The sequence below is a fragment of the Canis lupus genome, chromosome 12 (genome assembly GCF_048164855.1).
Source record: "Canis lupus baileyi chromosome 12, mCanLup2.hap1, whole genome shotgun sequence".
NCBI classification, from domain to species: Eukaryota; Metazoa; Chordata; class Mammalia; order Carnivora; family Canidae; genus Canis; species Canis lupus.
Genome location: NC_132849.1, coordinates 14898680 through 14923294, shown reverse-complemented (window position 1 = coordinate 14923294; position 24615 = coordinate 14898680). Strand labels below are relative to the sequence as shown.

Here is a 24615-nt window from a genome sequence, read left to right as displayed (position 1 = left end):
GGAGGTATTACAGAATATAGCTTTTAGATTTTTAAACAGTCCCTCTTGACCATATCAAGTTGGGAGTTTCAAGGAATGTTAGAAATGGGTTATCAGTAGATGGCAGTCTTTCTCTAGTTTAAGTCTTATATTCCAGATTGGGGGTGGTGGTGGTCCTGGTAGGGAAGCTATTCTTTGTTCAAGTGCAATGTTGACAACGAATATTAGGTTAGCTTCTGGAGGTCTATAACCTTTTCAGAACTTAAGACTTGTTTATTTTTATTTTTAAGATTCTGTATCTGATAGATATGTTGGCTAGCACTGAATAAGGCTGGGATACACTTGAAATTCTGGTAGAAATTGAGCTGTTAAGTAGTGATCTATAATTGCCTTTTTCTGTACTGGGCAATTGAAAAAAAAAACTTTTAAATCAGTGATTTTTAACCTCTTTGATAACCAGATGGGAACTATGGATCATTTTCCCTTAAAATTATATATATGTGCTTCTCCTTATACATACATTAAATCTGGAAGTTGTGGATTTCTTGATTGGTACCCATGTAACACAAAGTTTGTTAAATATAGTTCAATACCCTTGTTTTAAATATGTGGGTTTTACATTTATTTTAACTTTTTAAACTCTCAAGATACTCAGGAGATCTGCTATAAACCTTTGATGTTATCCAACATTATTATGATTAAAGAGAATAGTAGAATCATAAATGCCCTAAGATAGGAGAAATAGGTAGGGGCTAGTGATAAAGATGTAGGAAATTCTATAAGTTGTTTTGAACTAATACCTGTTAACACTCTTCTGAAAAATGTATGATCTTTACAGTTTATTGACTTAATTTGAAAGTGGAAGTTAATTGTAGAAAGTCAGACGTAAGCTGATACTTAGGAGAATTTGTAACTGATTGCTTCCTATTTTCTAAATGAGAAAGCTAGGGGTCAGAGAGATTAACTGAGTTAGCCAAAGATTCATAGCTGGTTAGTTGCATTGCTACAACCAAGGGTATACAGTCAGGCAGCTAAAATCCACCTTTCCTTTCTTTGATTTATATTTTTTTTATAGGAAGTTCAGGGGACAATGGAGCTAGTGAGGCGTAATTAACATGTTATGACTTTCTTAATTTGGGGACTTTCTTTTTTTTGAGTTGTCTTTTGTGATATTAATATAGATCTTTGGAAGGGAAAAATGAAAAGTTCTACAGAGTAGAAGGAAGTAGATTTGCTACTTAGAAGTATGACTAGGTCAAGATATAACTGAATTTGGAACCAAAGAGTTGTCTGATACTGAATACTATCTGCTCATGTCATTTAGATTGATACATTTTCATTGGTTATTACTTTTCTATTAGTGGGAAGGAATATTAGGATCTTCACAGAGAAATCTTTCTTTTTCTTCTCTTTGGAAGGGGATATTTATGCTTATTTGAAGTTAGTTGAAATGTCAATGGTAGATTTTGTCTTCTATCTATATTTCAAATAGCTCCTTCAGGCAATTGGTTATTTTATAGTGTGTCTTTATTGTCAGAACGAGAATTGTTTATAATTTATTTGAAGATCTCATTAGTTCAAAGGAAGGGGAATGAATCTAGATTCTGGTGGGTTTTCTGAAATAAGTGTTTAGAATTTTTACTGGAAGCCAAACTTTTGTATGCGTTGTCTGAAGTTACTGCTGAGTTTTGGGCAATGGAATTGGTCTGCTGAGAAGAGTGTGTAACATCAGGGTCATGATCTGGCACCTACTAATGATTCTAGAACCATAAAGTGTTGGTAATGAACAAATGTCTATTTGTTTAACAAATATCAGATGTCAAAGAGGTTTTAGAGATATTAGTCATTCCTTTAGTCAACAAATATTTACTCATTGCCTACTACCTGTCTGGCACTATTGTAGAGGTACAGTGGAGAATATGGCAGACAGAATTCTTGCCCTGGAGTTTATCATTTAATTGGGATGTGTTAGGGGGAGAGATAGACAACAAACCATGGATGATAAGAATGAGAAAATTGTTTGAAGATATAGAGGATGAGCCATTACTAGCATAAGAATAACAAAAATACAATTCTTGAGGGAAGAAGAAGCTTGAAAAAAAAAAAAGCCATTGTAGCTAGAACATAGGGGCTAGAAGGTGGCTAGGTGTGGGAAGCTGAGAAAAATGAGGGTGGGGAGATAATCAGAGGCTAGATTGTATAGGGTTTTCTAGGCCATGGTAATGGTTTTAGATTTTTATTCCTTTGGTAACGAGAAGCCATTAGAAAGATTTAAGCAGGGCAGCCCCGGTGGCGCATCGGTTTAGTACTGCCTGTGGCCTGGGGTCTGATCCTGGAGACCTTGGATCGAGTCCCACTTTAGGCTTCCTGTATGGAGTCTGCTTCTCCCTCTGCCTGTGTCTCTGCCCCTCTCTCTCTGTTTCTATGAATAAATAAAAGCTTAAAAAAAAGATTTAAGCAGAGGGATAACATCTCAATTATTGCTTTATAAAGATCATTTTAACTGCTGTGTGGAGGGTGTCTATATGGAGATGGAGAGATTGGGAGATGCAAACTTTTGGGAGTCCATTACCAGTGATACAGATTTGGATGAGGGTTTTAGTGGAAATGGTGAGATGCAGTCCACTGTTAAGATATGTTTTGGAGGTTGAGTTGTTAGGATCTATTAATCAATTGGATGGGGTATGGGATGGAAAAAGGTGGATTAGGAGTAATTCCTGCATTTGGATTTTTGACTTGGGCAACTGGAGAGTGCCATTAGTTGTGATGAAGTGAGTGAGTAGTGTGGAAATTTTTGGGAGGAACATGTCTGAGAGTGGAGATAGTTTGGTGATAGATGATTTTTAAATTTGAGATGGCTTTTAAAAATCCAGTTCTAATTGTTAAATGGCAGTTGGATATTTGAGTCTAGTGCTCAGTGAAATGCTCTGAATTACAGGTGTAGATTAGGAAGTCATTATTATGTACATGATATTTTAAAGCCTTGGCATTAGATGACATTGCTTGGTAAGAGAGCATAGTTAGAAAAGATAAGTTGTTTTAGGAATATTTAGAAAATATGAGGAGGATGAGGAGGAGGAGCCAAGAAAGAAGATTGAGAATCCTTGTCTATGAAAGGATAAAAACCACACTATTGTGGTATAATTGAATTATAGAGAAAAGATTGTTTCAAGAAGGAATGTGTATCATATTACAGCAAATGCTGCTATTAGGTGGAGCAAGATGAATGCTAACTATTGGAAGGTGGGGAAGGGACAAGGAGTTTTGCAGGGAGGGGAGCAGAGAAATAAGATGATAGCTAGAGGGAAATGTGTAGGTAAGGACAGTTTCTTAAAGTCATGTTTAAAAAAAAAAGTCATGTTTATATGCCCATAAGAAGATTGAGCAGAGTGGGGAAATGTATGCTGTAGGGCATGGATAAAAGGGAGTAATTGAAGGAGTATAAAGTTCGTGAGAGACAACAAGAGAGATTGACATAAAAGCGCTTGGGACATTTTTTCCATTGTTATAGGAGGGTGGACAGAGTAGGAGTTATAGAGTTAAGAAAGTTGGTTGATTGTAGTGGGAGAAGAAATATTTCTCTTTTTCCTGTGAAATGTGTAGTCAGGTCAGCAGCTGAGAGTGAGGGGATAGATATTTGAGGAAAGGACAAAGGAACGTTCTCACAAATAGTTATTTTGGAGAATACAAAGTGATTTTGTGGTGGCGGTGGTAGGGGGTATGGTTTTAGTAGTATTATCTAGCAATATTTATTAAGTGTCCAATTTAGATTTGTGGTTATATAGCTAAACTGAGTCAACCCAGCACAGCTGTAGTTTTCTCCAGCAACATCAACTTCTTGGGTACAGTTATGGAGTGATTGGATAGTTGACTTTATCCAAAATTGAGTTTTTCCAGGTAAGTTTCTGAAAGAAAGTTGCAAATGAGTTATAATTCAGTCCTTTCATTTTATGACTATAATTCTGTGATGAATTATATCACATATATATGTGTGTCATATTATATCATATATGTATGAATATCAAATATTTAAATTTTTTGAATGAATAGAAAGCAAAATTACTGTTTTCCTAAAAAAAAAAAAAGACTCACCTAGAATTGGGGCAATATTAATATAATTGGATTTCTCCATGGTTAATGTACCTTCAATATGAAGTTTTCAAATAAATTCGCTTCTGGGCTTATAATTCTGTTTCTCTTTCTTAGAAGTAAATGTGGTGTAATCATCATACCATTTTTTTTAAAGGTCTGTCTATGATGGTGAGGAACATGGACGTTTCATGGAGAAGCTTGAAACTCGCATCCGCAATCATGACCGAGAAATTGAGAAGATGTGCAACTTTCATTACCAGGGCTTTGTGGATTCTATAACTGAACTGCTGAAAGTGAGAGGGGAAGCTCAGAAACTCAAAGTAAGGAGGCTCTAAGAGGGACTTGTTGCTCCATCCTGTGCTGGGATTTTGATTAGCATTAAAGGAGTAGGGAATATACTGCAGGTTACATGTTTGTAGCAGAGATACTAAGAAAGGAATTTTTACTGAAACATAGATAATTAGAATGAATTTTAGCTAAAAAAGAATACTCTTCTAAGTTAAATTTTATTTTGGATGACTACGCTTGGATGAGAAACAACAACAGAATCAGTAACTGTTTCTTTAAATAGAAACCCAGTTGATTCTTCATATCATCTGTCTACGTGCTTGTTAGATAAAAGCATCACTATAGGATGACAGGGTCATAGGGCATGACAGGGTTGTAGAAGTCTTTGCAGCATAACACCCAAGGCTACAGGAATAAAAAAAAATAGTGATAGTTGTGGGCTATCTTCTACCAAAGCATGGATTCTTGATATGATTGATTCAAATCCAAGAAGGAGATCAGCCATGTTTGGTCTGGTCCTTTATCATGGATAACTGATTTTGCTTATTGATTTTAAATCTGATCACTTCACTAAACCCTTCTATTACTTCTAATAATTTGTGTGTGGACTTCTTTTGAGGTTTCTATATAAACACTCATATGGTCTGTAAGCAATAACAGCTTTTTTATTTCCAATCCTATCCTATGCCTCTAATTTCTTCCTTTCTTTCCTCCTTCCTTCCTTTCTTCTCCCTTCCTTCCTTTTTTCCCTTTCTTTTCCCTGCTTCCTCCTTTTCCTTCCCTCCCTCCCTCTTTCTTTTCTTTGCTCTTTTCTCTTCTTTCTTTTCCTTCCTCCATTCCCTTCCCTTCATCTTTCTCTTTTTCTTCTCTTCTTTGTCCTCCTTCTCCTATTAGAATTTGGATTAAAATCCCAAAAGGATTTTCCTGGGGCATGGGGTGAACTTGACAGTGAGTATACAATTCATATAAAAAATGCAATTGGTAAGAAAAGCAAAGAAACAATTTTATTGAGAGGGAAAGTGATTTAAAAGCTAATTTGAGGTGGCTCAGTTGGTTGAGTATCTGACTTTTGATTTCAGCTCAGGTCACAATTTCAATGTCCTGAGATTGAGTCTTGTGTTGGGCTCCGTGCTTTAGGCAGAATCTTCTTGGGATTCTCTTTCTCCCTCTCCCTCTGCCCTTTTCCACTCTCTAAATAAAACAAACAAACAAACAAACAAACAAAGCTAATTTGACTGTGAAACCTAAAACCTGTGTAAAGCTGTGAAGCTTTTTAAATGTTTTATTTAATGTAAAATTTTGTTTTTTGCTGAAGAAATATTAATGGGTATGCTTGTGGGATCCTGTCCTTCTACCCATTGGGTAAGGGTGTTATGTTATATACAACATGTACCATAATATCTTTACAACATCTCCAAATTTCTGAAGTCCAAAACACGGTGGGTCCCAAGGTTTCAAATAAGAGTTTATGGAACTGTACAACAACTGTCCAACCTTTGTAAGAAGTATATTATTGCCAACGCAATTAAATCTCTCTTTTGTATCCTTCTCAGTTGCTCCCTTTACCCTTCCCTCCCAAAGTAACAGCTCTTCTGATATGTTCTTACTGTACTTAATGCTCAACTATTTGAATTTGAAATTAAGTTTGACTTGCTTTTCATTCAGTATACCAACAGTAATTTCAGATGAATGAAACAGTTAAGTGTAAAATACAAAACCATAGGAACTAGTAGAAAGTACAGATGAATATTTGTGTGATTTTGGGAGTAAGGAATACATTTCTAAACAAAATTCTTAAAGCCAGAAAGAAAAAAGTTGATAGCTATGACATTAAAATGAAAGAATTTTTTCTACATATAAAGTAAAAATTAAATATAAATAAAAACTTTAAAAATACATTTGCCAAGTGATTAATACCTGTAACATAGAAAAAAATCTTTATAAATTAAAGACTTTATAAATTAAAAAGCCTTTATAAACTAAAAGGAAAATGATGAACCTTCCAATAAGAAACAGAAATATATATTAATATACAATGTACATAAGAAGAAATACAAGGGGGCAGCCTGTGTGGCTTGGCGGTTTAGCGCTGCCTTCAGCCCAGGGCTTGATCCTGGAGACCCGGGATTGAGTCCCACGTCAGGCTTCCTGCATGGAGCCTGCTTCTCCCTCTGCTTGTGTCTCTGCCTCTCTCTCTCTCTCTCTCTTTCTCTCTCTCTCTCTCTCTCATGAGTAAGTAAATAAAATCTTAAAAAAAAAAGAAATACAAGGGAACTCTACAATTTAAAAAATTAAAGGAATGCAGACTTAATAAAAATGCCGCCTAATAAAATGACAGAGATGAAAAAATGACATTTAAGATTAGAGATATGATACCAGTCAACCAGGGTATGCTTGGTTGAAGTGTAGATTCTTACAACCTTTGAGGACAGCAATTTTATTTATGAATACTTAAAACTCCACATTTTTAAAAGACTTTCTCTCTTTTTTAAAGATTTTATTTATTTTATTTTATGTGCACAAGGGTCAGGGAGGGACAAACAGAGAAGGAGAGAGAGAATCTCAAGCAGACTTGGAATTGAGCATGGACCTCAGCATGGGGCTTGATCTCACGACCTAGAGATCATGACCTGAGCCAAAACCAAGAGTCAGAGGTCTAACTGGCTAAGCCACCCTGGGTGCCCCAAGACTTATTCTAAGGCTTATAGGTGCATGTGTAAGGATATTTGTATTTTTTTAATGTATAAAATTTTTATTTTATTTTATTCATTTTCCCTCTCCCCTGCCTTCTAACAGGTAAAACTTTAAAATGTCACTAAAGTCATTTAGTAGAAGATTAGTAAAATAAGTCACGATACATTCATTTACAAGAATAACAAACTACAATTTATTTTAGAGGGTTATCTTTCTTACATGAGAAAGTATTAGAAATGTTGCTTAATGTTAAAACAATTAAAAATGAGCAATTTGATTTTATCTTAAATAAAAAGTTATGCTGAATATTTGGGGGCTGAAATGGACAATTGAGGCTTCAAATGGACAAAAGTATCTGAAATGTCCGAAAGCAAAGGTATGGGGCTCCTGCCAGGAGCCATGTATGCTATTTGTCCTCACTTAGCATCCCAGCTTTCCATTCTCACCTCAAGCTGTTCTTTTCTGTGTTATTTGGATGTGTGTATTCTAGACTTCTCCCTCTGCTCTCTGGGTCCCTTGTCTGTGATGGGCAGCACAATGCTCTGTCTCTGGTTACTGAAGTAGTCATGTGGTGGACTACTTGGCAGGTAGCGCTGAACATTGCCTCCATAATCACCAATTGCTGGAATCACTTGTTTGGTACTCATCTTATCTTCCTTCCTCCAAATTGATTCAAGTTTCAAGTTTCTTCACATTCAGGATCCCCCTGAGATAAAGCATGACCTGGAGGCTACCAGGTCAGGGTGTTTGACTAGTTCAGGCTCCACTTGTTTACTCTGAAACCTGAGGGCATTAAAGTCTAGCAGCATACCCTAGAGCAGGGGGATCATTCAACTTGGGTTAGGAACTTATGAAAATTAGGGATTCTTGAACTCTGAGAAAAGAGTTTAGAAAATGCAAAATATTAAGTATTAACTACTGTCAGTATTATTTAACATAACAATGAAAAGAAACTACACTTTCTAGAATGCCTATTTATTTTAATTCTTAGTGTATATATTTATTCCTCTTCATATTTATGTTTTCTGTATCAAGAGGAGTAGCATCCTAGATAGGCAATATACTTTCTTCTCAATTTTATGTTAAAATAGTAATGAAATGGTAATTATCTTTCTTACTAGAAGCACTGGTTAGGCTTCTGTGGTTGTGTTTTAGAACTGTCATTTGCGCAAGATCAGTTTATCGGGCCATAATCAGTATTTTTAATAAAAAAATTGAAATGAGATAGAACAGAATAGAAAACAAAGTACATTACATGTAGTGAGGGTAAACCCTGTTTCTTGAGAATTTTGTTCAGGGGTGTGTGTGTGTGTGCGTGTGTGCGTGTGCATGTGCGTGTGTGTGTGTGTCTATGTGTGCGCCCTGTACTTATGTACTGGGTTACAATGTAAAATAATTTCCTTGCAATGAGTTTGAGATAAAAGAAAGTTTTGGAAATGGTGTCTCTATAAGGTAAAGAGAGATTTTGAATTTAGTAGTATTTATGGAATATTGAATTTTATGAGCTCTCTAGTTGAGTATTAAACAGCTAATTATTCTTGATTAACTACTGTGAAGCAGGGGATAGCTGTACACAATTCAAGGCATCCCACCCCATTTTTATTCACATTACTTGACAGCTTTTTCTTATATTAAGCTGATATTAATCCTATATTCTAGTAACATCCATTTATTAGTTTAAGTAATAAGCATTATTTTTAGGACACCAGCTTTCTTGTAATAGCTCTTCAGATATTTGATGGACAGCTGTCATTCAGGTATGATGTATAGAGTATAGTGTCCAGGTATAGTATATAGTATCCCCAAATGAATATTTCCCCCTTCTTTGAGCTAAAAAAAATCCTTCCTTTATTTTTCATATGTGTAGCTTAAGTCCTTCTCCAAACATATTCCTATCTAATTGTGTTTCAGTTTGTCAATGGCCTTCCTAAAACATGGCATCTAGATGTAACTCTCATGATGTGGTCTAATAGCCTTATGCCATCTCACTTACTCTAGACCAAGAATCAGGAGACTATGTCTTGCAGGCCAAATTCAGCTTGTGTCCTGTTTTTGTAAATAAAGTTTTATTAGAATGTAGCAATGACCATTCATCTACATTTTGTTTATGGCTGCATTTTTGCTACAGTGGCACAGCAGAATAGTTACAGCAGAGGTTATCTACCCAGCCCTTTGCAAAAAATTTCCTGAGCTCTGCTTTAGACAGTATCTAATGATGTCTTAGATCATCAGCATTTGGGACAGCTACATCACACTCTTAATTTATATTGAGCTAACAGTTGAATAAAACCACATGTTTGACATGTGGTGCTATTAAATAAATAATAAAGTGGGAATTTGAAGGTTTCTTCTCTTTCTGTTACTTTATAAAGACTTTCTGGAGAAGGTTGGGTTTTATTTTGTCTGTGAAAGGAGGTGCATGTGGTAATCTGCTTTGAAAATGGTAGTCCAGGTGTAGAGTCTATAGTTTAGGGTAAAGTTTTCAATCATGTGTTCTTGACAAACTAGTTTCTTAAGATGATCCTCAATAAAAAGGTATTATGTTAAAGAAGTTTGGAAAACATTCTGTATGATATCCCCTTATTGGGCATTCATGGTGCATGTAGGATATTAAAGACTTCAAGAAGTCCTAAGTAAACTAACCTGTTTAGTGGACTTTCCCATACATATTTGGGGTTTGTGTGTGCATGTGTGTGTGTATATTTGTGAAGGTGTGCACCTCTGTGTGCATGTGCACAGTATCTATTAACTAACATTTCTTTGTGTTCTAAAGGACATAATAGGAAACACTGGGCTAAGGGAATACCTTGAAAGTGTATGGAGTGGCAGTTGTTGGTGAAAGCTTCTATCAAAATAAGCTTTAGAAGTTAATATTGCTCATGTTTTGATAATATCTGAGGTGTGGAGGAAATTACTGTTCTGTGTACTCAAATTTTTTTAAATTTTTTTTAAATTTTTATTTTTATTTGTTTATGATAGTCACAGAGAGAGAGAGAGAGAGAGAGGCAGAGACAGGCAGAGGGAGAAGCAGGCTCCATGCACCGGGAGCCCGATGTGGGATTCGATCCCGGGTCTTCAGGATCGCGCCCTGGGCCAAAGGCAGGCGCCAAACCGCTGCGCCACCCAGGGATCCCGTACTCCATTTTTAAATATCAGTCGAGTCTCCAAAAGTGGTTATCAAAAAACTTGGTGCCAGTTCCTTTAAATTATGAACTCTAGATAAATTTTAAGGCTTGTTTACATGGTTTTGACTATCTGATGGAAAGATTAACTTAGAAAAATGGGAATGTGGAAATGTTAGGAACTGTTAAGAATTAATGATCCAAAAAGAGTTAAGATAAAATGTTTTCTAAAATTAGGATAATAAATAGGGAAGATTTGACCTGAGTTAAAAAGTTCAATTTATACCCAAGTTTTCCAGGAATACATTGGTGAGGTGAGGAATATCTATGATAAAATTTGTCCTTTGTACACATAACAGAGATGGTATTCTTTGGATTATTTTTCCTATTTTTTCTCTTGTCTTTCCAAAGTTAAAGTGTGATCTCCAATTGTTATAATGTTTTAGTTTGGAATATTCTCAACTCAATATATCATTCAGTAAATTTTTCCTTTCATTGTTCAAAAGATCATGTGGTAGACAACATTAGTAAAAAGGTTGATATAATTTAGACCCAGGAGAATGCCATTAAACCAAAATGTGTTGGCATACTGAAACTACCTGAGCAACTGAATTTAGTCTTTTAATTTAAAATGTGATCTTACCCAACAATTGTCTAAATGTTTGTTTTTTATGAGTTTAAATTGTCTTCTCTCCACAGAATCAAGTGACGGATACTAATAGAAAACTACAACATGAGGGAAAGGAAGTAAGGACAGTTTACCTTTTGAAAAACCGTCTGTTTCATCTCATTCTTTTGATGACTGCATTCTTGATATAGTGGCTTATAGGACCATCAGGAGTGTGTTGGAGGAATTGTGGACAGTAATTGTTGCTTTCCCCAGTGTTTCTCTGAATTAAATGACTATTAAATGAAGCCACCAGAAAGCTTGATGAAAGAGGTTGTAGATTTTCTTCACTGTGTTTTTAAATTACTTGAGTAGTCATAATACAGCCAGTGCTCTTCCCTCTGTCTGGAATGCTCTTTCCCTAGTGTTCTCCTACTTCAGACTTTGCGCAGATGTTCCCTCCTTAATGAGGCCTTTTATTTGAAATTGCAGACTAACTCTCACTGCTGTGTTCTTTTTACTTTTCTTGCTTTATTTTTCTCCACTGTACCTACAATGTTCTGCTATTATATATTTTAGTTGAATGTTTGTTTTTTTTGGTCTGTCTCCTTCCATGAGAAATTAAGTTCCATTAAGTTGGGAACTTTTGTTTGTTTTATTCATTGCCATATTCGCTTTACCTGCCTACACAGTGACTAGCACAAAGTGGGTGCTCCATAAATATTTGTTTTTTTTTTTCCCATAAATATTTGTTAAACAAGTGGATCAGTGATTCTGTTAATTGATAGGATCACCATTTAAGCCACCACAGTTTACAAGATTATTTTGTATGTTTTTTCTCACTTGATTGTCATGACAGGCCTATCAGAAAGTCAGGACAGGTATTATCACTATTTTATTGGTGTAAGACATGATTTGCTAAAATTTACATAGTAATTGACAAGGCTGGGGCTAAAACTCAAGTTTTATGACTTGCAGTCTGTTATTATTCTCTGTATCATGTTTCTTTCTTACTGACTAGTAATTATTTTAATTTTTATTTTAATACTTTTTAAGATTAGCTTTTGATTGTTTTATCAATGACTTAATCAGGGCTGTTCTCTTTTCTTTTTTCATGGCATCTAAGAAGATAATGTTTTTAGGGATAGGTTTGGGACGAATACTACAACAGGCTATGTAGATTATTGCTTTTTGAAAGTTTGTCTCACATATTCAAAATTATGCAGAGAGTACAGTGTTTTCCAGTTATAGTATGGTATGACTTCAGATGGAAGCCTTTTAAGACAGCTATGAGAAGGAAAGTGAGTTACTCCACTAAACTGGAACTCTTGGAAAAGCTATAACTTCTAAACGTGTGGTTTATTTGTTAAAACAGAGATTTAGTTGAAGATTATTCTTAAGACTCAAATGAAGCTATGTAGGGAGGACTGTTTCCCTCGAGGAGTTTAGCGTTGATGAAAGAAACATAGGCTCTTCTCAGAAGATTTGATGAAACCATACATTCTGAAGAGTCTGAGTAGTTTGGGGAAAACCTGCAAATTTTTTCTTTTCTTCTGAATAACCCCTGGATTTTGGGATTTCATTTTAGCTAGCCTTTTTCAGTACAGTACGTATCTTGAGGAGAAAATGGGAAACGACAGGAATGTTTTACTAGTTGAGAAAGGCAGTTTCTTAGTTCACTTGGCAGGTCTTTCTCTGAAACTGTCTGGGATTTTCTGATGAATTGAACACAGGGTGGAAAAATGTGACTGGAAGCTTTTTATTTACAGTTACTGGCATAATTCAGTTTTTTTTTTTCCTCTTGCCAAGCTGGTAATAGCAATGGAAGAGCTGAAGCAGTGTCGACTACAACAGAGAAATATTTCAGCCACTGTTGATAAATTAATGCTGTGTCTTCCAGGTGAGGAACTGGAAGTGGATTAGGTTCTTGATGCAATTCCTTTAGCTTTAATAAGTTTCTCGTTTTCTCTAAATAATGCTTGTGTGCTCTTTTTTCCCCTTTTCTTTCAAGTCCTGGAGATGTATAGCAAACTGAGAGACCAGATGAAAACAAAAAGGTAAGATTTTTTTATTGAATATTTCCATTGTCTTAAATTTCTGTTAATTAGGATAGTTTTAAGGTCTGTATATAGCATAACCTTTCAAGAAATAATTAAGTCCGTATAACGTCTTCTCTAGCCTTTTGTATATCTGTTGATTTATCCTGAGATTTATTTACATACTAGTGGTATGCTAATATATTTTGTCATGTATTATGTTAAATAAATTAAAAAAAAACCATTACTCATAGTTTGATTTTTAGAAGACCCGGTCTTTCAGGGGTAAAACAACTTTTAGTGATAGTTGATTTGAGAAACATGCTTTGGTTTAGTATTATAGTAGAAAAAATAGTTACTGGTTCTGGTGCAGGAATGAATTAGTCAGGGCTCTTCATTGAAACAGAATCAGTGGAGAGAGTGTGTGTGGGTAGAGAGAGAGATTGATTGATTGAGTTTAGGGAGTTGGTTCATGGGATTATGGAGGCCGGCAAGTCCAAAATCTGCATAGTAAGGTGGTAGGCTAGGGTGTCATGGAAGAGCAAATATTGTGGCCTGAGTTTGAATGTGGTCTGCTGGCAGAATTCTTCTTTCTCCAGGAGTCTTTTTTCTGTTAAGGTCTTCAACTGATTATATGAAGCCCACCTAAATTATGAAGAGTAATCTTCTTTACTCAGAGTCTGCTGACTTGTGTCAGTAATTTCATCTAAAAAATACCTTCATAAGAAATATCCAGAATAATATTTGTTAAATATTTGGGTACCATGACCTAGCCAAGTTGACCCATAAAATTAATCATCACAGGGGGCAAGGTCGATATGAAGTTCAGAGGATTACTCTTCTGTGTGTTGTTTTCCTCTGGTTTTATTCCAGAAAAAGGTCTGTAGTGACTCTTTCGCTCTTCTTCTTCTTCTTCTTTTTTTTTTAAGATTCTATTTATTTATTCATGACAGATAGAGAGAGAGAGGCAGAGACACAGGCAGAGGGAGAAGTTGAGAAGCAGGCTCCATGCAGGGAGCCTGACGTGGGACTTGATCCCGGGTCTCCAGGATCACACCCCACGCCAAAGGCAGCACGCCAAACCTCTGGGCCACTGGGGCTGCCCCACTCTTCTTTCCAAGCTACAGTAAGCACCCCACCTCCTCTGCCTTGGAGTATGCTGCAGTGTGAGGGGGTGTGTGAAGCTGTAGGAAAAATAGGACACATCTTTCTGGAATGTTGATTTTACCTAGGGTTTTAGGGAAAAGTATGGAATTAAAATGTGATGTTGAAATAACAATAGAAATATTATAAATAAAAACATTAAATTCTCAAGAATTTTAAAGCCTTAAAGCATGAGGCATCTACATTTTTTGAATTTCTTAGACTCTCTTCTTTTCCCCGGGAGGATATGTTCATATACAAGAGCATAGGTAGGACAACTGAGAAGTTCTGCTCAGTGAGATATAAAATAGTATTATTTCCGGGCAGCCCCCGTGGCTCAGCGATTTAGCGCCGCCTTCAGCCCAGAGCGTGATCCTGGAGACCCGGGATCGAGTCCCACATCGGGCTCCCTGTGTGGAGTCTGCTTCTCCCTCTGCCAGTCTCTCTCTCTGTCTCTAATAAATAAATAAAATCTTAAAAAAAATGTATTATTTCCCTGATAACCTTTTAGTTTATTTTTTTTTTTTTAACCTTTTAGTTTAAATTCTAAAATCATAGATTACAGAGAATAAAAAAACATTGTATACCAACTTCTCTGAATTAAAAGATATTAATTGTTTTCCAGTTTTGATTGATGTATATGTAAATATATGGAAATAAATACACACACATATAGACAGAGAGATGTAAATATAGACATTACAAAAAAAAAATTAGATGAAACTTCTGTCCTCTTCCTCAGCCCTATTTCTTTCCCTAGTCCTGTGAGGAAACCGGTATCATATTTGTGGTCTTTCTAGTCCATGTTTTTAAAGTCTACAAATCATATATTGTATTGTGTTTTTAAAAACATTTATGTTGGGGGCACCTGGGTGGCTCAGTTGGTTAAGTAAGCGTCTACCATTGGCTCAGGTCATGATCTCAGGGTCCTGGGATCGAGTCCTTTATCGGGTTCTCTGCTCAGCAGGGAGTCTGCTTCTCCCTTTCCCTCTGTGATCTCTCTCACTCATGCTGTCTCTCAAATAAATAAACAAATAGTATCTTAAAAAGAAAGATTAAAAAAAAAACATTTGTATGAATGGTTCTTGTCCTGTTTTTTTGAAATTCATTCATTTCATTCGACAAAAATGAATGGAATATTTACTATATGCTAGGCATTGTTCTTGGGGTTACAGCCCTGAAGAGAACAGACAAAAATATTTACTCTGTGGGGCTTACATACTAGTGGAGAGTTTATTTTCCTTATGTATATAGATCTAGTTCCCTTAATTTAATCCTTTGTAATAGTCCATTATTAAATGTGACTATGTGTAATAGTCCATTATTAAATGAATAATTCACATTTTTCCTCTCATTTTCAGTTGTCATAAGTGCTGTGCACCAATATTTCAATCTCAACCTTCTTCTGGCACATAGTAGGGTTATATTTCCTGGGCTCCTTTGGGCTGCGTGACTGATAAGATGTGAGTTGATAAGATGGCTGATAAGCTGTGAGCAGAAGTGATGAATATTACTTTTGGGCTTCACAGTTAATTTCTAGTACAAGTCTCCAGAGTTCTGTTTTCCCTTGGTTATGACAAATGGTAACTTTTAAGATGTTGATTGAATCCCTGAGTAATTGTAATGAACAGAACTACCCTGCCAACCTGTTATGGATGTATAATATAAGTAAGTTATAAATCTTTGTTTTAAGACACTGAAATTTTTGGGATTGTTGTTGTTACAGGATAACTGTCCTCAACCAATGCTGTGAAAGATGTTTGATGTGTTTCCAGTTGTTTGCTATGCAGACATTGGTTCAATAAATATTCTTGTTCATGTCTCTTTGTTCACACATTCAAGGTTGCTTGAGAACAGTGCTCTTCATATGTTGCTATATATTCAAATCATATGGGGATTTATTAAATGTAGAATCTGACTCAGGAGGTCTTCTGGGGGTCATTCCTGAGATTCTGCATTTTTCTATCTAGCTTCTGCCCATTCTACTGGCCTAGGGTTTATACCTAGAAAGAAATCAAAGAAAGGATATTCATGTATTCATTCTTACTAGATATTATTCTCCAAAGTGATTTAGATTCCCACTGGCATTTTATGGGAGGTCTGTTACTCCACCTCTAGGCAACATCTGTATTGTGAAACTTTTTGGTTTTTGCCAGTCTGATGGTTATCAAATGATAGATTATTGTGCTGTGATTTCATTTCTTTGATTACTAGTGAAATTGGTTTTTGGACGTTCGGATTTTCTTTCATGTATTTTGCCTGTTTTTCTTAGGTTGTTTGTTGTTGTTCATTTATAAGAATTCATTAGATACTTTGGACACCTTTTCCTCTTATTAGGAATATCCTGCAAATATTTGCTTTCAAATGCATGGCTTATCTACTAACTTTGTAAGGTTAGTACTTTTTGTTGCATAGTAGTCGTAAATTTTGTTGTCCTTTATTTTGTGGTCTTTAAAAATTTTTATTTTTAAACATTCTTAAGTACATATAAATTAGCTATGTTTTTTATGAACCAGTAGAAAGTAAGTTGCTAATGTGATGCCCTGTCATCCTCAAATACTTTGGTGTAATTTCCTACAAATAAAGACATTCGTCTGTGCAGCCACAATGCAATAGAGAATAAAAATTAACACGGATATATTAATAGCATCTAATCCTCATACCCAGTTCAGATTTTGCTAAATGTCTCAGTTATGTTCTTTATAGCAAAAGAATCAAGTTTAAAACATGTATTGCATTTAGTGGTCATGTCTCTTTATTTTTCAGCTTTGAGCTGTCTGCAGTCTTTCCTTGACTTTTATGAGCTTATCACTTTTGAAAATTACAGGCCAACTTTATGTAGAATGTGTCTTAATTTGAGTTTGTCTGATATTGCCTCATGATTACATTCATGTTATATGTCTGTGGCTGGAATATTACAAAAGTGGTGCTGTGTTCTCATTGTATCTTACCAGGTCACATATAAATTTGATTTGTCCTATGAGGGATAGTGTTCACTTTGATTCTTTTCCACTGTGAAGTTGCTCTTTTTTACATTTGTAGTTAAAAATTTATGGGGAGGTATTTTATAGTTATATAAAATAATCACTTTTCATCAGATTTTTCACTTTAATTTTTTTATGTCAGTATGGACTCATGGTTTCTTATTTGATGAGTCACAATTTGTTAATATTACTTATTTTGTTGTTCAGATTATCCTGAATGGCACCAGAGTAGCCCGTTCTGTCTGGCTTCTGTTTTTTTTTTTAATATGTTTTCATAATTTTTTGAGTACTTTGTTACTAGGAAAGGAGAGAATTTTCAGGTTTATCTTGTACTTTGCCTGCTGCAGCCCTGGAATCAGTCATTTCCCTAAGTAGAGAATGTTATTTAGAAGCCAAGATCTGTGTGCTCAGTCTACTCATTACTGCTGAGTAACTTGACTTTCATTATTCATAATGTATTTACTTATTGGATCAGTTCCTTTCATGAAACTAATTGCCTATTATTGCTGTCACTGCAAGTCTTTATCTTGCTAACACCACACACTGAGTTACCCTCCTGTATGATATCTTCCTTATTCTGCTTCGACTCAAATACTCTGTGGCAAGCTTCTGTTCTACAGGAATACCCTCCTCATCCCTATTTGGTTCTGACATTCCATACCAGGCTACCTTTCTATATAGGCATCCTCCATATTTCAGTAGGTCCCTTGTGCACCATGCTGGTCTATTCTATATCTTCCCTCCCCCCCCCAACTGATATGGATATTGTCATTTATTTAGGTCTTCTTTAATTTTTTTCAGCAATATTTATAGTTTTTAGTAAGTCTTACATATCTTTTATCATATTTATCTCTAAATATTTAATGCTTTTTGATGCTTGTTTTAAATGGTTTTTGATTTTTAAATTTTAATTTCCAGTCATTTATTACTAGTATACTATTTTATTTTTTGTATGTTTATCTTGTTTTCTGAAACCTTCTAAAGTCATTAATTATAACAGTTTTTTGTTTATTCCATTGGATTTTCTATGTAGATAATCATCTTATCTGCAAATAAAATGTTCCTTTCTTTACAACTGGGAAGCTTTCTTTTTGGTTTGTTTTTCTTGTCTTATTGTACTGTTTAGAACTTTCTGTACAATGTTGAGTAGAAGTAGTGAGAATGAATATCATTGCCCTGTTCCTGATCTTAGGGGGAAAACATTTCACCATTAAGATGTTAGGTGTAGTTTTTTTGTATGTGCCATTTAGAAGGTTGAGGAAATTTCTTTCTATCTCTGGTTGTTGAAAATTTGTACCAGGAATTAATATTGTTTTTGTCAAATGCTTTTTTCTGTGTCAGTTGAGGTGATTATATGTTGAAAAAAATTTTTAGTATATTAATATGAATTATATGATTAATTTATTGAATGTTAAATGAACTTGCATTTGTGAAATAAATCCTCCTTGGTCATGGTATATTATCCTTTTTATATGGTGCAGTATTTGACTTGTTAAAATTTTGTTGAGGATTTTTGCATCTGTATTCATGAGGAATATTTATCTGTAGTGTTGTTTTTGTTTGTTTGTTTTGGTCTGACTCTGGTGTCAGATTAATGCTGGCCTCATAGCATGAGTTGGTTTTCTTTGAAGTGTTGATTTTCTTGAAGTGTTGGCATTATCTTTCTTAAATATTTGGTTGAATCCACCAGTGAAGTCACTTGGATCAGGAGATTTGTTTGGTTTTGGTGAGAAGGTTTTTAACTACAAATTTAATTTAAAAAACGAATACAAGGCTGTTTGCATTTTGTGTTTCTTGAGTAACTTTTACTTATTTATGTCTTTATAGTAATTTCTCGTGTCGTCTAAATTGTTTAATTCATTAGCAAAAATTGTTCCAGTTATTCTCTTATTATTTTAATGTGTAGGATCTACAGTAATGCTTTCCCTTTCATTACTTATATTGGTAAATCTTTTCTCTATCTCTGATTATTCTAGTTAGTGGTTTATCAGTTTTATTAATTTTTTCCATAAAAGCATCTTTAGATTTTGAGTTTTTCCTATTATTTAATGTTGTCTATTTTACTGATTTCTGCTATTATCTTTAGTATTTTCTTTCACCTACGTACTTGGGGTTTAATCTTCTCTTTTCTAACTTTATAAGGTGGATTTTTGTTCTTTTCTTTCTTTTTTTTTTGCCTTTTATTTGTTTTTTTTATGAAGTTCAATTTGCCAACATATAGTATAACACCCAGTGGTCATCTCATCAAGTGCCTTCCTCAGTGCCCTTCACCCAGTCACCCCATCCGCCTGCCAGTTCTTTATTTTCTAATGTAGCTATTTAAACCTGTACATTTTTCTCTTAGCAGTGCATTAACTGCATCTTACATGTTTTATGATAATGTATTTTTTCCATTTATCTCAAATGTTTTCTAATTTCCTTTGTGATTTAAAAATTAATCTGCTCATTATTTAGAAATGAGTTGGATAACTTCCAAGTATTAGAGGATTTTCCAGATTTTTAAAAATTGATTTGTAATTATATTTTGTGTTCATAAATATAAATGTATGATTTCAACTTTTTAAAAAAATTTTATATTCATGAGAGACTAGAGAGTGAGGCAGAGACATAGGCAGAGGGAGAAGCAGGCTCCCAGTGGGGAGCCTGATGTGGAACTTGATCCCAGGACCCCGGGATCATGCCCTGAGCTGAAGGCAGATGCTCAATCACTGAGCCACCCAGGCTTCCCTGATTTCAACTTTTTAAATGTTTGTTGAGACTTGTTTTAATGGGCCAGCATATGGTTCGTTTTGGTGAGAATTTCGTGTACACTTCAAAATTATGTATATTCTCTTTGAGTAGGACATTTTTTAACGGTCATTTAGATATACTTGATTGATAGTGTTCAGGTTTTCTACATCCTAGTGATTTTGTATTTGTCAGTTGCTGACAGGAGTGTTGAGATTGTTTTGATTGTGGATCTGCACGTCTTTTTTCTGTTCTTTCAGTTCTTGATATTGTTGTATTTTGGAGCTTTTTTGGGGGGTGCATACACATTTAGCATTGCTATATGTTCTTGATGAGATGACCTATTTATATTATGGAAGGTTCCTTTTTATCTCTGGTAATATTCTTTTTTTAAAAATGTATATGTTGTTTGATATTAATATAGCCACTGCTGTTTTCTTTTTATTTAGTTTTTATATTATCTGTTTTTTAATATTCTTTTTTTGCTTAAAATATTTTTAACGGCTTAATTGAGATATAATTTACATACTATTCAGTTCATCAATTTAAAATGTATATTCAGTGGCTTTTAGTGTATTCACAGAGTTGTGTAGTCATCACCACAGTCGATTTAGAATGCTTTTGTTCTTTTCAAAAGAAACTCTGAGCCCCTTAGCTGTCTACCCAATCCTCTCCTCCCTGTCCCCCCCCGCTCCTAACACCTTGCCAGCTACTGGGAACCACTAATTTACTTTCTGTCTCTATAGATTTGTCTATTTTGGACATTTCATATGAATGGAATCTTACAATATGTGGTTCTTTATGATTGGCTTCTTTCATTTAACATAATATTGTCAAAGTTCATTCATGTTGTACTGTATTTCAGTACTTCATTTCTTCTTATTGCTGAATAATATTCCCTTGTATGGATATACCACATTTTATATATCCATTCATCAGTTGATGAACATTAGAGTTATTTCTACTTTTTGGCTTTAATGAATAATGCTGCTATAAATTTTATTTTCAAGTTTTTGTGTAGACATATGTTTTCATCTCTCTTGGCTGTATACCTAGGAATGGAATTGTTGGATAATATGATTACTCTATGTTTAATCATTTGAGGAACTGTCAGACTGTTTTCCAAAGCAGCTATGCTATTTTACCTTCTACCATCAGCATATGAAGATTCCAATTTCTACAAATTCTAGAAATTATTCTACAAATTCTACAAATTATAGTCTGGCTTTTTGACTATGACCGTCTTGGTGAGTGTGACATAATATCTTATTGTTCATCTTTGTCTTTGAAAATTATTTTTGAAGGACATAGAATTCTAGGTTTATAGATTCATTAGTTAAGACATCATTTGCCTTCTCATTTATGTAGTTTCTGAGGGAGGGGTATGTGAGCAGTCTTATCTTTGTCACTCTACTTGATGTGTCTTCTCCAGCTGTTTTCAAACTTTTTTCTCTATCATTTGTTCTTAGCAATTTGATTTTGAGGCATGTTGCCATACGTATATGTCTGTGCATGCATGTGTATATGTGTGAATTTATCCTGCTGTTCACTTGTTTAGCTTCTTGGATTTGTAGGTTTATAGTTTTTGTAAAATCTGGAAAATGTTCAGATACGGATTTTCCAAACATTTTTTTTTCTGTCTGTTTCCCATCCTTATTCTAGGACTTAATTACATATTATGTTGGACAACATATAATCTCACAGGTGACTTGATAATCTGTTCTTTTTTTTTCCTTCTCGATCTTTTCTCTCTCTGTGCTTTATTGTTTGATAGATTTTATTCCTATGTTCAATCACTGATCTCTTTTTTTTTGCATTGTCTGATTTTCTTTTAATCCTATTCAATGAAATTTTCATTTCAGATAACATATTTTTCATCTTTAGGAGTTCCAGTGGGTTTTTTAAATGCTTAATTTCTTGTTATTTTTGTGTCTTTTTAAGAATACATGTACATGGCTCTGATATTTCTTTTCATGTACTTCTTTGCTAGTTCTGTCACTTTTAGCATTTTTGGATTTCTGTTTGCAGACTGATTTTGTTTTTCCTAGTTATAGGCCAAGTTTTTGGTTCTTATCATGTCTAGTAATTTTTGATTGGATACAAACATATTATGCTGCTGAGTGTGGACTTCTGGGAACTGTTTTTTTCTTAAAGAGTATTGCTTTTTGTTTTGGCAAAAAGTTTAGTTTGCAGATCTATTTGTTCTCATCAAACCCTATTTATTATTTATTTATTTATTTATTTATTTATTTATTTATTTATTTATGGATGGAGGCAGAGGGTGAAGGAGAGAAGATAATCTTAAGCAGGCTCCATGCCAAGTGTGGAGCCTGAGGTGGGGCTCAATCTCATAGCCCTGAGATCATGACCTGAGTTGAGATCATGACCTGAGCTAAAATCAAGAGTTGGATGCTTAACCAACTAAGCCACCCAGGCACCCAAACCCCATTTTTAGTCTTTGCTAGCTGCACCTTCATTCCAAGGGTAGTTCAGAGTATATTCATCTACTTGGAATAACTCAGGAATCCCCAGAGACTTTTCACCAAGGTTTTTCTGCATTTTCTGAGCTCCTTGAAGTGTTCACCACATATTTTCCTTGTGTCTGTCTTTCTTTCCCTCTCCTCTTTCCCTTCCCTGTCCACCTTCATTCCCTCCCTTCTTTTTGCTGTCCTTGTGGAATTTCACTTTTTCTATACCTGGCCTAGTACTCAGCAAAGACTTAAGGGAACCCCTGTATAGATTCTGCAGTTCTTTTTTCTGCATTGCTCCTTTCCTCCTCTTTTTGTTTGGAATTCTGCTGTACAACCTCAAGTTGTGTCACCTTTCCTGAACTATCTTTGACTTTAACTCTGCTAAGCTGCTAGGCTATGTTTGAGTTTTCTCTGATTCTGCCCATGATTTAGAAATCACATATAACCTGGATAATTATTAAACTTAAACTCAGCTTTTTTGTTTCCCTTTTTTCAGACACCACTGTTCACTACCAAATCAGTTTTTATATTTTAGCCAGTCTTCTGCTTTTTAAGTTTGGGGGTTCATGTCTTTTCTTTGTTACTCCTGCATGGGTAGAAGCTTAGTTGTATTTTTTTTAAAGCTGTAATAATAGTGATAATACTATTAGGTTCTATGTTCCCTAAGGAAAGATACCTGACCATCTTTCTACCTGTAACACATAGAAAGGATTAAATATTTGTTAACAGTGCTCTTTGATTAGGAAAGCCACTAATAAAAAAAAAGGAAAGCCACTAATATTTCCTGTGGTCAAAGCTTTTATGTTATATTCTTATCATACTTTGAATTTATAAAAATTTCTCACAGGTAGTTGTGATCTGCTTTAAAAGATCACTTATTAGAACTTAAAAAATCATTATTGTGTGAGAGTTCTATACCATGGCAAAAAAGGACCAAAATTTAATTTGCCTAGAATTAACATTCCTCTTCTCACAATAGCATTCAGCTATGTCTAAGTTATTCTGACAATAGTTACCCAGTTTATAGAATTGTTTAAATATCTTTCCCTTGTTTCTTTTATATGTCCTGATTTTGTTTCCTTTAATATTTTTCTGCTCACATTTCTATTAGGGGGTGTAATAGAGGGAGACAGGGAAAGCTAGCACACTTGCAAATGAAACTTAAGATTTGGCTTCTGATTTAGTTTTAATAATGGTTAGAGGTTATCAAAAATAAGGTCAAAATGTGGTTTTAGATTTCCATGGCTGCTGGAAATAGAAATTTTTTCTTTTGGTATCTGCTACTCAGGTGTTTAATTGGCTGTCATTCTTTAACCTATCCCTGATATTAAAACACACTAGAAATTTGAATAATCTTATTGGTCTGTTATAGTTAGAATATGAATATGGTAGCGAAAGGACAATGGGAAAATAAGGTGACATTCTTTGTTGCCAGGAATCACTGGGTTTTGTACTAATTAGCCTTGAAAAATGTGGAGTTGACAGACCAGATGTTTTCAGCATGTGGCCATGTGTCTCATCAGTGAATGTGCCTTGTGTCCGCAGGCAACATTGTTAGATTTTTCTCATTCTATAAACAATGTTCCAAAATATAACTAAACCCCAAAGTGTGTTTATCTTTTTGGCTTAATTTCTGGCTTTCTATCCCTTCTAAGGTTTCTCTCTAGAGGAATTGCATTTTATTGCACATAGCTCTTCATACCTAATTGTAGTATAAACACCATTCTGTTTACACTAAACCATGTGAATAACAAATCAGTACTGTTTTTGAGTCTGTAAAATTGTAATAAAAGCAACCAATTCACATTAACTATATTTGTACTTTTATTCCTAAATGTAGAGGAAATAAATCTTTCTCCCCTCCATTTATTTGGACTAAGATTTTGATTTTTGGAACATGTGAGGTAAAGACATTAAAAAAAAAAGTAAAACCAGTCTCTAGTCTTTAGTGTTTGTGGTACTAAGCATATTGGAGCAAGAAGAGCTCAAGTGTATACTGTGAAATTCATTCTTAAAAATCTAAAATAGAGCTATCAGTTTTTTATTTATAAGATTGCAACTGAGTTTTTCCTCTACTAAATATATCATGGGAAGTATGGAAATTAGGAAATTAAAAATATAAGGAAAATTATCACCCAAAATGTTACTATCCCAAGGGAAAAAAATTATGGTTAACATTTTTGTCTATATTTTTCTATTCATTTTCTGTGTACTTCTATATGTGTGTATGCATGTATTTAGTGATATATAGCTCATACATGCACATATATTCAGAATTTATATATGTATGCATATTTATAATTTTGAAAAATATGATTATACTTGTAAATTTTATTTTTTGCAATAGCTTTTACTTAACAATATTGTAACCATTTTGCTGTCTTTTACTATGTGGATGTATCATGATGTATTTTATTTTACCAGTTCTTTATTATTAGACATCTAGATTAGTTTTTTATTGACTTATGTAAA

At 34.4% G+C, this 24615-nt stretch overlaps 1 protein-coding gene across 12 annotated transcripts in view; it reads left to right on the top strand.

The window, feature by feature from the left end:
- EXOC6B (exocyst complex component 6B) overlaps positions 1-24615 on the top strand; it is a 615377-nt gene that overhangs the window by 83940 nt on the left and 506822 nt on the right. For 11 of the 12 annotated variants that reach the window (XR_012004238.1, XR_012004237.1, XR_012004239.1 and 8 more), the window contains exons 2-5: positions 4226-4391; positions 10875-10922; positions 12592-12682; positions 12794-12839. Coding sequence is in view for 8 of the 12 variants with exons in the window: in XM_072769830.1 (XP_072625931.1) it covers positions 4226-4391; positions 10875-10922; positions 12592-12682; positions 12794-12839 (351 nt within the window). In the remaining 4 variants the exon portion in view is untranslated. The remainder of the gene's footprint in view (positions 1-4225; positions 4392-10874; positions 10923-12591; positions 12683-12793; positions 12840-24615) is intronic. The other variant, XM_072769831.1, reaches the window with a different exon arrangement.